Source organism: Buceros rhinoceros, unplaced genomic scaffold (assembly GCF_000710305.1).
Source record: "Buceros rhinoceros silvestris isolate BGI_N320 unplaced genomic scaffold, ASM71030v1 scaffold28399, whole genome shotgun sequence".
Taxonomy (NCBI): Eukaryota; Metazoa; Chordata; class Aves; order Bucerotiformes; family Bucerotidae; genus Buceros; species Buceros rhinoceros.
Genome location: NW_010431352.1, coordinates 398 through 14,923, shown reverse-complemented (window position 1 = coordinate 14,923; position 14,526 = coordinate 398). Strand labels below are relative to the sequence as shown.

Below are 14,526 nucleotides of genomic sequence, written 5' to 3'. Positions count from 1 at the left end.
ATTCCTGCTTTTTTAGTCATCTGGATCATGCGAGTGTTTGTAGATTTCTTGCATGTGCTTAGCAGTGGTTTCTTTCCAGGTACTGGAGGTGGGGGCTTGGGGATGCCCTAATTCCCTGCATCTTCTGTCTTACCTTTTAAACACCACTTTGAAATTGTCCGTGTCCAGTCTTCTGAAACCTCCTTCGCCATCCAGGAACTAAAAAAGATAACCGCAAAGATTCAGCTTGCCTAGAGAGGTTGAGATCTCTATCCTTGGCGGTTTTCAAGATGCAGTTGGATATAGCCTTGAGCAACGTGGTGGGTCCCCACAGCTGCCCATGCTTTGAACGGGAGGTTGGATGAGAGAACTCTTGAGGTCCCTTCCCACCTTGCTTACTGTTTTTAGCTTCTCTGAACTCGGCAGCAATGGGGAAATAAGATTTATGCAGCTCAATGTCTTAAAATTAGTGAAAGTAGTATGCGGTCTTGTAGGCATCCAGCAGCCACGGAAGCATTTAATGGTTAGGACAAACAACATGGGAGAGAGGGATTTTGCTGCTAGGCCCAGTTTTACAAGCGATTTGTGGGTGAATCCCAGATTTTTGAATGCAGGACTCTACACTCACTGGAATAAGTATAAGCCTTTAACTACAAGTTTTTCTACGTTGAGATAGATTTGAGCACTGAAGACAGTAGCTGGTAATTCAGTCTCCTCTGAGACGCTGAAGGAGTTGCAGGCATAAATTCTTCTACTCGCCAGCAGTTGTCTGTCACTCCCTGTGTGTACGCTTTTTTACCAGGCTGTTTGTTGCACTGACTTACTGCTTACTTTGACTATTACGCCCAACTTTCTTACCACAGATATCAACCAATTAACAGTGAAGTATTTAACTAATGCTTAAGTCAAGTTTACTCCTGTAAGTCCCTTATCAAATGACCATCATACTCTTAGATCCTTTCAGCAGGTTTACAAAATAAAACGTATCTTTTCTGTTGGTTACAGGAGTGATGTGGGAACCACCTGTTCTGTGTGAAGGACAAAAGATAGAACATTTGATGAAGGGAAGAAACAAAACATCTGATAAATGGAAGCCATGAAGATATCAAAACGGTTCTTTGCTTTTGGGATTATGGCATGCGTAGCTATTTATGTTGCATACATAACATGGCATTTGGATTCCAAACCCATTGTAGGAGCAACAGAAGGAGTTGCTGAAAGCAGGGGAGACAAACTGAACCATCAGGCGCTGACCACAGATCCCTCAGTCTTTTATGGAATTATGTTTGATGCAGGAAGCACAGGAACTCGCATTCATATTTTTAAATTTACGCAGCAGCCAAAAGGTATGGCCTGCTTGTTGCACAATAGATTAATTCTTCCATAACGTATGGAGCAGATTATTGATGACTCTTTTCTGGGTATTCCTTGAACAAACATGCTTCAGCTCTTTCTAGAGAGCCATCAGGAAGTATATTATGATTCAAAGATATGGGTTTGCATGAAATTGTGAGAACATTCAACAAGGAGAAAACACTGTAACATAAGAATGTGACCTAAATAGCAGCTGTTCCTTTAGAACGGTGCCTTGAAGAAGAGCCATTTCTCATCACAATGCTTGGTGGAAGAGAGGATTATAAATTCACGCTGCCTTATTCCCCCGAATTTTCACCATGAGGTTGTTTGCTGTCCTCAGTTCTTAGCAGTGAGCTGCTTCTGTCTGCATTGTCTTGATTAGTGTGTCCTTGGCTTCAGTGTTGGATTTAAATTACAAAATTTCACTTTGATGAAAATTGCTGTGTGTTGCATCTGGACAGAAAGTATTGCTGAGAAGCGAGACAGAAGTGTACAAAAAAAGCTCCAGTTTTCCTCTAGAGTTGTAAGCTTTGTTTATTTCGGTGTTGTCAGCTCCTTTTTGTGAACCTCTTAAAGATGAAAGAACTCGCATGGGTGCTGTCCGTAGGTGATCTGAGCATGCTTTAATGGATTTGCAGTGTGGCTATGGTGTTATTTGCCTGTGGAGAGCACCTTAGGTTTGCAGAATGGGTTAGTGTAAGGCGTAGCCATCAAAGGTGTTAAACAACAGTCCATGGATTTCCTTCTTTCGGTGTATTCTTGAATCTTTGCTTCTTTCTTGCTTCTCTTTAAACACAATTTCAGAATATCTTGTAGAAAACTTCATGGAGTCATAGTTGGGTGCAGGAGGAATATGCTGTCAAGCTCGTGTTGTCTTGCCTGCAAGTTCATATAATTCTCTATACTGCAGGTTTCCAAAACACTTAGGTCTGACTGCCTTTGCTGCTGTTGAAAATGGTCATGAAGCTTCCACAGACATTTTCTGGAGTCGAGTTTAGCCAGAACAGAGCACGCTGAAATGTGGGTATTACTAGTGCAGTTTGGGCAGCTGCGCTTTGCAGGTGTAAAGGCTCAAAGAGAACTTGCACCTGTCTGGTGATTGTCTGACGCACATGCAAAGTACGTGCATAGTGGACACCGGCACCTGAAAAACAGTAATGACTTCTAAAAATGTTTTTCTTGGGAGCTAATTCCATAGCAAGAGCGGTATTTACAGGTCGGGTGTCTGTTGATGGTTCATTAGACAGAAGCTTCAGTTGACTTCCATTAGCACAATAGTGATGTAATTTGTAAAATGGTTTTCTTTTTGTGTATGCAAATTGTTTGTACCATTACTTATTTTGGAATACTGCTTTTGAACAGAGACTCCAAAATTAAACCATGAGACGTTTAAAGCACTGAAGCCAGGTCTATCTGCATATGCTGATGATGTTGAAAAGGTAATTTTGTTACTGTTACTGTAAAAGTTCGTGCCCCAAAACCTCCTGATTTTGATATGCCGTGCAAATCACATCTTGCTCTGGTACAGTATGCTGAACTGTCTCAGTTCAGGGAGGTGTTTCCAAATGATACTAATCCACAGTAAAAAATGCTCAACATGCAGAGGAGCAAGGAAGAGAATGCGTCTAGTTCCATTCGGTGATATGGTTAATTAAGCACAGTGGATGTTTTTCCTGTCTCTGCCTTAAGAATTTCAGTGTGCTTAAGAAACTGGAGGAAGAGCTGTGCTGGACTGGAGCAGAGCCTTCTCCAAAAGTGAACTGAATTGGATTCACAGGAAAATTGTCTAAAAAAAACCCCCAGCCAAGTACTAAGTGACTACTCTCCAATTTCCTTACCTTCTGGCTTGCAGGGATTTAGAGACTTCCCGAGCCCAGCTCATAGTGCTTTACTGGCTCCAAAGGCCTTTTCTTCCAAATATTTGTCATACTGCCTTTTGAATATTTTGTAACCAAAACATTCAGTGGCAGAGAGTTCTATGTCACTGTTTGAAAAAGTGACTCTTCCTGTTTATTTTTGATCTGTTGCCGGATAATCCCCATTATATCCACCAGGTCTCATGCTGTAGGAGAGTCCTCCACCTTCTCCTGACCTCTTGTGATATTCACTTGCCTCTGTTCTCACATGTACAGCGAATCATACCTCTGACTACCCTTTTGCCCTTCCAAGAAAGGCAAATCTAAAGGGGTTCTAAGTACCTTTTTTTGTTCTTGCTTTGCCCACAGAGTGGCCAGGGAATAAAAGAGCTCCTAGAGGTGGCAAAGAAGGAAATTCCTATGGAGCTGTGGAAGTTTACTCCTCTGGTCCTGAAAGCCACAGCTGGCCTGCGGTTGCTGCCGGGAGAAAAAGCTCAGAAATTGCTGGATAAGGTGCTGTTTCTTGTCTTTCAGTTTGCTTTCCAGAAATTTTATAACATAATTTGGTCCCTTCTGTGTAAGCTACGTGCTCCTTTATCTACGTGTACTTGATCCATTCCTGTAATTTAACCCTGAAAGCAGTGCAGAGCCCCTTGATCTCAGATGGGGTTCAGGGGAGAAATTGTGAGAGTGCAAGCACAGAAGAATGATGACAGCTCCAAATACGCCTGGAGTTGACAAGTGTAATGAGATACTCCTAACAGTCACCACCGGCTTGTTCTTACTGCGTATGTCTGTTGGTGGTTTCGGCCAGGATGCTGCTATTTTGAGAAAAGCTCTCTGCTATTTGATGGTCATGTTATCAGCCTGCTACTGCAAGGTTACTCCTTTATATTTATTGGAAATAATGTAAATTGTATTTATAGGCATGTAGAATGTGTTTAAAAATTTAAAATATTTAAAAAACCCCAAAATATTATGTTATAGACCTTATGGCTGAGGAAATTTTAAGTGTGCTCTCTCTCTAATCAATAATTGGAAGGAAGAAGTGTGGTTTGGTTGAAGCTAAGGTATTGTTCTTTGCTGTCTGCAAGCTGCCCTGTTCTTATCCACACTGAATTTCAGCTTTCAGTTACTTTAGAGGACTCGGGAAACCTAGGGCTTTGCTACGGCATGTAGGATGTAATATAGAGGGCCACTAATAGTTAACAAGCACCTATTAAAAACGCTATTCCCTGGGACATTTCTGAAAGCCAGGTTGTCCATCCCTGCCTCTCCCACGCATGTGTAATACTTTGTGGGTCGCCAGTTGCAGCAAAGTAATCTGGGTTCCCTTCCCTACCTGCGTCCATCCTTTGTTAATAGCATTTCTGAGCAGTCTTTCTGCTTGAAAACGCACACATTCATCCCTGCCTCTGCACCAAACTGCAGAGCCAGCAAGTGAATTGCTGACCTTTTATAGCAGAGTGCCTGCTGATGCTTGTTTGGCTCTTGAACTTCAAAAAAAGTGATGAGCAGCAATCAGAATCTTGCCCAAGAGGAACAGTTGTGTAAAATGGGAGTTCGAAAAAAACTTGCTTTCCAGCTGAAAAAAGATTTCTCTGAGTGTAGCTTTTATCATCTGAACTACAGGTGAAGGAGATTTTTCAGGCCTCCCCCTTCTTCGTGAGGGACAACTGCGTGTCAATAATGAATGGAACCGATGAAGGTGGGTTAACTTACGGAGACCCTTTCTACAGTCCTGGAGATTCTTACTCCACTGTGATAGGTCTCAGCTTACTGTCGTGGGAACCCACAAGCAGTGGGTTTGAATCGCTTTTTACTCTGCCTTACGCAGTGCCTGCCAGAGATCTTGTGCTATGTTTTCCAATGCGAAGTCTGGAATTCTGTCCTGATTTTCGAAGCTCTGAGTGCCAGGCGGTTCCTGCGGGATCATCAGGAAGCCGCTGTGCGGTCAGCACTTCAGGAATCATTTCTGAATATCTACTTGTTGAGATGGTCTTCAACAACAAGTTTTGCACACCCTGCTCTTGACAATCCTTATCAAAGCTTTCTGGAAGAATTTGTTCATAATGTTCGTTATAACTCATATAATGAGTGTGATTGTGAATTCAATCTGAAAAAATACTGTATAGAGAAGAAAACGCATGCTGAAGCAAGTTGATGCTCATCAAAAAATGCTGAGGACAGAACCCAGAATCAGTCTTCGTTTAAAGTAATTTGAAGAAACATGTCTAAATTCTGAGTAACTGAGTGTGGAAATTGCTTAGAGACCAAACTCTAAAGTAGCCGGAGCTGTTTGGAGCTGTTTATGAATTTCTTTTTTACTGCTTAATGGAAGGAAGACTTTGGGTTTTTGTTTGTTTTAAAGTCATTAATAGCAGTGACAGCCTTGCTTCAGCCAAGGGTTGAATTGGACCGTGTTCCCTAGCGTGCCTTGAGTTTTAACCACATGGATAAATACTTGAATTTTTTAATGTAAAGCCCACTAGTTAGTCTAACTGATGGAAAAAAGGTTTATAAAACCAGAAGACAGAAACAGTTCAGCTCACAAAAATGGTTAGAGAAAAATAGGAAAAATTAGTACACAGAAAAGATGAGAATTCTTGGTATTCAAAAGGAAAGCTGAGTGCCTGACATCAAACAAAAGCCTGCTATTGGATGTTTTCCTAGAAAATGAACAAGTATCAGTCATTTCCTTGTCTTCTAGCTAAAGACTGAAGCCTTTGTGACTTCTTGCCGCCGTTTTTGACCTGTGAAATGCAGACTTCTCCAGGCATTTCATACATGGGGCTTCTCTTCCAAATATTGCATAAGCTCTGGTGTAGAAGGTCATTCTCGTTGTTCAAGGCATCTAAATCTGGGGTTTTGGCAGTCATTGACAGTTGTGGCTTTGGGGCAGGGTGGCTCAGGAGAGCTCAGCAGAGCCAGTCCTGTTCACCCTTCTTGAAGGTCCTTGCTTAGCTCTCAGCTAGGCATCCTTTGGAGTCCTCTGTTTGTGAAAGCAGACAAGGGAGCTTGCCGTCTCTGGTGTCTCTGTTGTTGGATGACAAGGTCTGGTGGGCTCATTATTTTGTTTAGATGGTGCAGTTAAACTGTATGAGAAAACTTTAAAATGCCTCCAGCTAAACAGACCCTAAAGCTCACCTCATTTGTTACCGTTGTTAGATAAAATGAAATGGTATCATCTAACAGTGCGTCTTCTGGATCTTTTTCTTATTAGGTATTTCAGCCTGGATCACAATAAATTTTTTAACAGGTACGTGTTTGTGGGCATGTGCATAGACATATGACCGATGCTGTGAAGTTCATGCTGTTTTCTGCCCCTGCATGGAATTTGCTCTTTCATTGGGAGGAGTGGGAGAAAGAAGGATCTGGGAATAAGTCAGCGGTTAGTTTTGGCCTGACCTACTTAAGGCATTAGGATTCTGGCCATTTACTTGACAGAGGAAGGAATTTAATCACTTTCCCTCGATGTTTAATGTAGCCTTTTTTTCAGCTCCCCGTAGGGTACCAGAGCATTTTATTCCTTTTCAGAGTCTGCTACTGGCTCTGGCTTTAAAAGTGGGTATTCTAGATGTGCTTGGCAGCTGCACAGGGTGAAAGAAAGTGCTGTGCTCCTTCCTTATGGGTTTATAACATAGAAATACAAGTGCTGACACTGCTGAGTTAGAAAAGAGTAACTGAAAAGTAAAGAAAACTCTAAGCTGAAGCCCTCTCTGACAGTAAGTCTGCCATCGGAGTGCTCTGTTCAGCATACATAGTATGTGGAGCAATATGACAAGTGCTCTAAAGCTTTTTATGCTTGTAGGAAATATCAGAAAGGTCTTCAAACATCAACTACCATGAGGTATACTGAGGCACTTGGCACAAACTACTCTTTTCAAAAAGGTTTATTTGAAGTGTTTAACTGAGAAGAACTGGTTTTAAACAAGAAGAGAGGCCTGGGCTGGCAGCAGAAAAAATGGCAAGATAGCTGAGTCTCTTAGGCCAGCTCTTTTTGGTCTGTCATCCTCTTGGCCGTAGAAATCTGCAAAATAGCAGTAAGGGATCAAGAAGAGATGGCCAAGAAAAACCACATTCCTCTCTGTTACAAAGTGGTTACCAGAGCAGAGTTTGCAAAAGGGTCCTTGCATCCACTGAAAAATGTTTAAGAGTCAAATAACCAAAGCTGCTGTAATTAGGGCATGAACAGCCACCAAAGAAATAAGAGAAACTCTGTCAGTTGAAGATTTTTCAGGTCACCCTGATAAAACCAGAGTAAGTGCCCTGTAGATGACAGTGGAGTTTAGTGCTGGCTGGAAGCTGACAGATGGAGTTAGACTGTCCTCTTTCTTTACCACTGTACTTCTGGTTTTGTTCCTAGCCAGCTTGTCATAGTGCCCACCATGGCTTTCTCTATTCTGTCACACATTTCAGGTAGTCTAGATGATCCGCAGAAGAGAAGTGTAGGGATGCTGGATTTAGGTGGCGGATCAACGCAGATCACCTTCCTTCCACGCACTGAGGTAATGTGAACATGCACACTGTTGGGAAATGCTGGTGCAGGAACAAGTAGCTGCTCAGATTTGTTTCCTGGAAGCAGCTCAGGAGTTTGTCAGTGTGATATGAAGCCACGCTTCTGACGGAAAAACTCAGGTCACTTGGTCACATGTGCCTTGTTATAGTCAGTCACAGAGGCATTCACAATACTGTCAGTCCCCTGACTCCCAGCTCCATGGGTTGGTAGTGCACGTGGTGAATCTCCTGCTTTATCTGGGGAAAATGCAGTGTTCACCTCAGTGTCTTAATCCTTGACTCTCAGTTTGTGCTGCTTATAATGAAGAACTCAAAGGCAGTGCTGTTAATGAATTCAAGTCCAACATTTGGCCTGTGTTGGGTTTTAAGAACACGGTGAGATGCCTTCTCAATCCTTGTTTCTGGTTTTCCTGAGTTCACTCAGTTGCAAATGAATTCTTTCTAAGGAACAACTATGATGTGGTAAAAAATGCATGCTGATGTTTGTCATTTCAGCTTCCTGTTGTGTCATTTTTGAGGGTGTTCTGTGAGCTGGAAGCTCTTTGGATGTGAAGTTGTAAGGCTCTAGGCTGAGCAAAGATAATGTTTATAGTAAAGCAGCACAAAAGCAGGTGGTTGGGATGCTTTATCTAGTGTTCCAGCCTGGGCTAATTAAGACATTGTGCTCCTACAACAGAATGACAGGGGATGTGAAGAGTCTGGGGTGTGGAAATTCTGGACTTTGAGATGGTGTTAAGATACGAGCAGCATGAATAGCATCATGCCCTGAGCTTTGCTCCCCACAAACCAGCAATGCTGGTGCACCTGGGGAAATGCTTTAGATAATTATGCTTTCATTTCTTCAGACCACAGGCTGATGTGCTTTCCCTCTGGCTTGTGGAACTTCACAGCTGAGAGGAAGTTAATGCATGCCTGGCTTTCATATTATTTTGCAGTTTTCCCTAGTAGGGATCATGTGAAGAGGTAGTTGCTGTAGCCTCTTGAAAAAAACAGTTAAGAGCTGGAATAAGGATTCATTATTAATGAAAATAATTATTTTATACACCAGTTTGATGTGGGTATAAATATAAATGTAACCAGTTTAGACTCTGTCATGTGAGGTCACTATTTTAGGTTTTGTGATTGTCTTGTATATCAGCAGTCAGATCAAAATACTTGCAAATTCATCATTTCTCTCTGAACCATGCTAGGATTTTTTCACGTTTTTCCTGATGTTTTGGAAGATTGTGGTGTTGATATTTGCTGCTGCTGGCAGATACCTTACAGTGACATCTTTTTCTGCCTCCTCCAGGCAACTCTCCAGACATCACCAGCTGGCCATACAACTTCATTTCAGATGTTTAACCACACCTACAAGCTGTATTCATACAGGTTGGTTGTGGGAAGGAGAGCACACTGTACAGATAGAAGGTTTCTGTGGAGCCAGTGAGATCTAGGTGTTTTGCTGAAGTGGGGTCCTTGCAAATGAGTGCTGGGAAGAAGTGAAGAAACCGGAGCCACGTCATTGTGGTGGATTAACCTTGTCTGCCCACCAGATGCCCACCTTTCACTCCCCTTCCATGAACAGGACAGGGGAAGGAAAATATGATAAAAACCTCATGGGTCAAGATAAGGACAGGGAGGTCACTTACCAGTTACCATCGCGGGCAGATTCCACTTACAGAAGTTCGTATAATTTATTGCAAATTGAACAGTAGGATAATGAGAAATAAGAGCAAAATCAAAACCACCTTGCCCCCACCTCTCCCTTCTTCCCAGGCTCAGCTTCACTCCCAACTGTTCTACCGTCTCACCACCAAGCACCACAGGAGGATGGAGAATAGGGGTTGCAGTCTGTTCATAGCACTTTGTCTCTGCCATTCCTTCCCCCTCGCTGTCTTCTACTCCCAGAGTTTTGTACAGAGAGAAGTAGCTTCTTCCTACCTATGTTTCCTGTGGGGTGTGTTTGGGCTCAAAGAGAGTTCTGTATGCTAGAGGCTGTGCTGCTTTTGAGGAGGGTAGGAGAAATGTTAGGGCAATGCCTTCAGCAGTCCCAGTTCTTCAAGAGCCAGATTACCATTGACAGCTATTGCCTGTGCTTTTTCAAAGAGAGATTATCCTGGATAAGGGTAGTATGGAAGCGGGTTGTCACACTGTTCCACTTAGATGCATTAGCTGGTGACTGGAGCCATTTTGCTAGGACTATGTAGAGGAGACCGGCATATCGCAGCCAAGTTGTCAGTGGAAGAATGTTTGTTGTTCACAGAGGCTTTTATCCCTTTGCAGTTACCTGGGACTCGGGCTGATGTCAGCGAGGCTCGCCATTTTAGGAGGAGTTGAGGGAAAACCCTGTAAGTTGTGGGCACTCCTCAAGTCTTGGCTCTGAGCATAGGGTGTGTAGCCTTGTTGTGGGTGGAGGAGTTGTCTGTCCCCTTCCCACTGGGCGCAAAGTTCCTGAGTGGTACGTGGACTCCTGTCACCATGTCTGGGTGCGCTGGAGACAAATGCAGGAGGTGACACTGCTAGGTCCCAGGAGACTTGAATTCTTGCCAGCTTTCTGGGGGGCATGGTACATCTAGGCTGTGACTGGGGCTTGGAGGTGCCTTGCTGAGGCTTTGGGACAGTATGAAGCATGGCCGGGGATCTGAAATTATCTGAAATTATGCGTTGCCCTAACGTGGTTTTGTTTTACTTCTGCAGTAGGAGAAGGGGAGGAATTGATCAGCCCTTGTTTACCGCCTGGCTTCAAATCTGAATGGCAACATGCTGAGATAGTGTACAAAATTAAAGGGCAGAAGGCAGGTATAGTGATTTATCACTCTTCCTATCTAGGCTAGCATGCTTTTAGCAGACTAAATTATATACTCTCAGCCTCTTACAAAGACACTAGATTCTCTGTTTATTATTCTGTCTGGTTGCGCTTGACACGCTGCTGAAGAGATTCTGCGGCCTGTCCTCTCTTGTGCCGTGGTGTGTCCAGTCAGTAAAGCTGCTAGCAGTAATGCAGATGGAGTTGACCAGTCCCTGAACAGGTCTTTGAGAATCCTTCTGCCTCAAACGATGTTGTCTGTCTCTGATCTATAGCATTCTTATTCCCAGCCTGAGGATGGTAAGCGTTGCCCCTGGAAGATTTCAGTTCGCCTTGAAGAGCTTACGAAGTGCTGTTGTGCAAAAGGGAGCCTTTTTCCTGGCAGACCCTAAATGAGTTGTCTCTGTATTTAACTCTCTGCCTATAATACGCTGGGTTTCTTTGCCTTCCTTTAGGTGAGCCGCTGTATGAGTCTTGTTCTAAGAAAGTGGCAAAGATGCTTTACAATAAAGTGCATAAAGCTGAGGAAGTGAAGGACTTGGATTTCTACACTTTCTCCTACTACTATGACCGCGCAGCAGAGGTTGGTCTCATAGGTACGTTTGCTTCTGTTTTCGTTTCATTTTAAATGACAAGTTGTGGAAGAAATAGTAACACGCACATCACGATGCTTTGCTAAGCTGTCACGGAACTTAGTCTTTAGTTACGCTGCTGTGCAGCGTTGGTCTCAACTGAATGCTATGTAATTTCTATGGAGATGGGACTGGGGCTGTGAAATAGGACCTGCAACTTCCGGTAATGTTCTGTAAACAAACTGTCTGCATTTCAGAAATCGCTGTCTGATTAACTCTACAATCCAAAACAGAAAAACACCCTCATAATGAACAACAAATTTATTGGGCAATAAAGCAGTAAAGTGATCTTGGGCTGTGTGCTTTGCTTCACTGACCTTTTTAGATGGAATGAAGATTTTCAGATAATTCCGCATCTATGCAGAATACCTCCCATCTCTTTTCCAGTGGTGTGTGTTTGGTGGTAGAAAGCGGATTGTAAGATCTCAGGCTATTTTGGGCAAACATACCCCTTTACTCAGCTGCTTTGTTTTACAAATAATTTCAGATTTAATATGTTGCAGAGCGCCACTGCTCTGTCAGATCTGGTCAAAGGTGTTAACTGTGTTCAGGCATCACAGGGCAGGGCAGCACAGACATGGGGACAAGGTGAGAGAGTCTGTAAACTCTGTTTCTTTAGGAAATGAGACTAAAAGTTCTGCATAAAATGGGGCTTTTCAAGATCATTAAGAATTTTTTCAAGGTTCTTTCACCTTTAAAGCAAGTGTGAGTTTTGTCATTGATTTCAGTGGCTTAAGGTTTGATTTCCAAACAACTTTTATGACTTTAATCTATAATTGCCTTTATACAAAAACCATAAGAGACAACGCTGGTTTTTTTTTTCTTTTAGAGAAAGAAAAAGGAGGAAGCTTAACTGTTGGTGACTTTGAAATTGCAGCTAAATACAGTGAGTAAAATACAATCAGTCACACACTAGTAATTGTGTGTAAATTCGTACCCAGGTGGCAAATGTGTGACATGCTAAGGAGGTTTTTTTGTTTTAAGTAAATGTTGAGCACCTCTCTTGAACATCTCTCTCCGTAGCGTCTCACCAACATTTCTGCTTATTTCTGAATATCTCAACTATTTTTGTATTAATTCTTGCTTTTGCAGCCCACGTAAGACACATATTTCAAAACTCCTAATAAATCTGCCAGTTAACAGTTGTCCTGAAATCACGCTTTCAAAGTAGATGTGGGGATTCTCCTGCTGTTAGCATAACCTGTTCTAACCTGGTTTAATTTTTCTTTTTGTCTCAAGATTTGTTCGTATGCTTGAATGTTAATCGGAAAAGGGGGAAAACCGACTCATAGCTTTTCACTTCATCAGCTGCAGAGGGAACTGCCTATGCAGATTTACAAATGTAAACATTCTTTTCTCAATATCAAAGACTCGGGCTTTGATCAAGCTGTCCTGGGGCTTTTCGATAAACTGTATGACTGTCTGAAGGGTTGTTGCAGTTCTGATTTCTGGACTGCCATTTGTTTGATTCATCCTGAGAAACTAAGTGGGTTTTATTTTGGTTTTGTCTTTTGTTTTCCTTTTCTTTGGTTTGTCAGTATTTGTTGAGTGCTTATGCTTGAGAAACATAACACACCTAAGTTTACTTAAGATATTTAAAGGCTTGAAGTAGATAGATAGATAGAATGAAGAAAAGTTGGAGGCCCTTTTCATCCTTTAGTGGAAATGTACAAGAAGTTTAGCTGTCTTGGGAAAGAGACAGAATGCCTTGACCTTTCCTCCAGTGTGCCAAAGCTTTTGTGCTTCTGCTAATGTGTGAATGTCATTTCAGCCCCGCTGTAACAGGTTCCATCGCTGCAGAACTAAACTGACAAGAGGTGTTTTACGGATTCATTTGAGGTTTTTCAGAGCTGGGCTTATGCTACACTGGAGCCCACAGTGTGCGTTGAGATACTGTTTTCTTTCTCCATAGTATGTAAGACCACAGAAATCAGCCCCGGAAACAGCCCTTTTCTCTGCATGGACCTCACGTATATCACCTTCCTCCTGCAAGAACTGGGCTTCCCAAAGAGCCAAGTCTTTAAGGTGATGTGCAGGATGGATTGGTGGGGAGGGTGGGCAGGAGGGCGCTGAGGCAGTAGCAGTAACGCCAGAAGCAGTAGCTTCGTCCTTGATTTGCCTTCTTGCTACAGCACATGCTCTATGATTGGCAGTCCCATCGTCAGGACATTGTAAGCCCCCATGATGGTGATTACTGGTTGTGATAACCTTCAGTGGTGTATTCACCTTGCGTGCTGCTGCTTCTCCCAGAGAACTGTGTTTCAACTTTTTTGTTTGGGTTTTTTGTTTTTTCCAGCTTGCCCGGAAAATTGACAACGTTGAAACGAGCTGGGCATTGGGAGCAACTTTTTATTACATCGACTCACTCTATAATAGACTGCGGTATTAAGCTCCTTGAAAGTGACTTTCGGGATCTCAAGTTTTTGGAAGCCCAGCACCGGAGAATCTGTTGAAGGACTTGTTTTTGGCTTCTGTCATCCTTTGGGGGGTCATCATGAACTAGGCCTCTTTCCTCCCACCCCCCTCCCAAGTTCCCTCCATAAGTAGCTCTTTTTTACAGTGCAGAGTGCAGTATCTAAAGAATAAGCCTTGATGTGAAAGCATCTGCAGTCAGCTTGATGTACAATGTGATCATTGTTGAAGGAAAACCAGGACTCTTCAGGGTATCCGTGATCCCTGTGAGAAAAACACACAGTTATGGAATATGCCTGTGCTGTGTGCTTGTACTGTGCTGAAGCTGCTGTAGGAAATCGCCACTCCAGAAGGAGCTCTTTACTGTCCTGACTTCAGGGTGTTTTCTCCTATTTGTCAGCAGTTTTCAGTGATGATTTTTATTTTACTACTTTTGTGTTTGAAGGCGAACTTGTGTGTCTGCATGCAAAGAGAGTACATGTACACAGATGTGCTGCTTACAGGCAGCTTCGTGATCCGCTTGCCTGGAAAAGCTCAGGAGCACTCTGGAAACCGGATATGGACTTAAAGGCCTGAAGCAGAGCCTATCTGCCCTGCAGGGTTAAAGTCTGCTGTTGGTTCTCTGGCTGATGGATGGCAGAAGACGATGTCAGATTTGCTGGATCTAGATGCACAAGGTCTGGGAGTTGTGTACAGGGCTAATGATGGATTTGACAGTTACAGAGTTGATCAGGGCAGGATCGATGATCAATATGCAGCTACAAAAATAAACCCTGAGCACAGCTTATTTGACCTCACAAGGATTTGTGACTTGGCAAGGTCGATGCAGGGCCTGGGATCACTGCATTTACATCATGTTTTGGTGCTGCTTCCTGCAGATGCATCTCACTTTGATAAATGAATGTATTGTGGTTGCACTGAGCTGTGGCAGGGTAGCTGCAACGCGTCCCTCCCAGCAGTGTCCTGTGCAGGGACTAAAGTGATC

The 14,526-nt window shown here is 43.0% G+C and overlaps 1 protein-coding gene across 1 annotated transcript; it reads left to right on the top strand.

Moving 5' to 3' along the window:
* The first annotated feature begins 984 nt into the window (after positions 1-984).
* ENTPD6 (ectonucleoside triphosphate diphosphohydrolase 6 (putative)) lies at positions 985-13,518 on the top strand. Its single transcript, XM_010143413.1, has 13 exons — positions 985-1,325; positions 2,698-2,774; positions 3,561-3,704; positions 4,824-4,899; positions 6,415-6,450; positions 7,611-7,699; positions 9,001-9,080; positions 9,975-10,039; positions 10,389-10,490; positions 10,953-11,093; positions 11,959-12,015; positions 13,042-13,154; positions 13,426-13,518. The coding sequence occupies exons 1-13, from the start codon at positions 1,067-1,069 to the stop codon at positions 13,516-13,518; spliced, it is 1,332 nt and encodes a 443-aa protein (XP_010141715.1). The 5' UTR covers positions 985-1,066.
* The last annotated feature ends 1,008 nt before the right edge of the window (positions 13,519-14,526 follow it).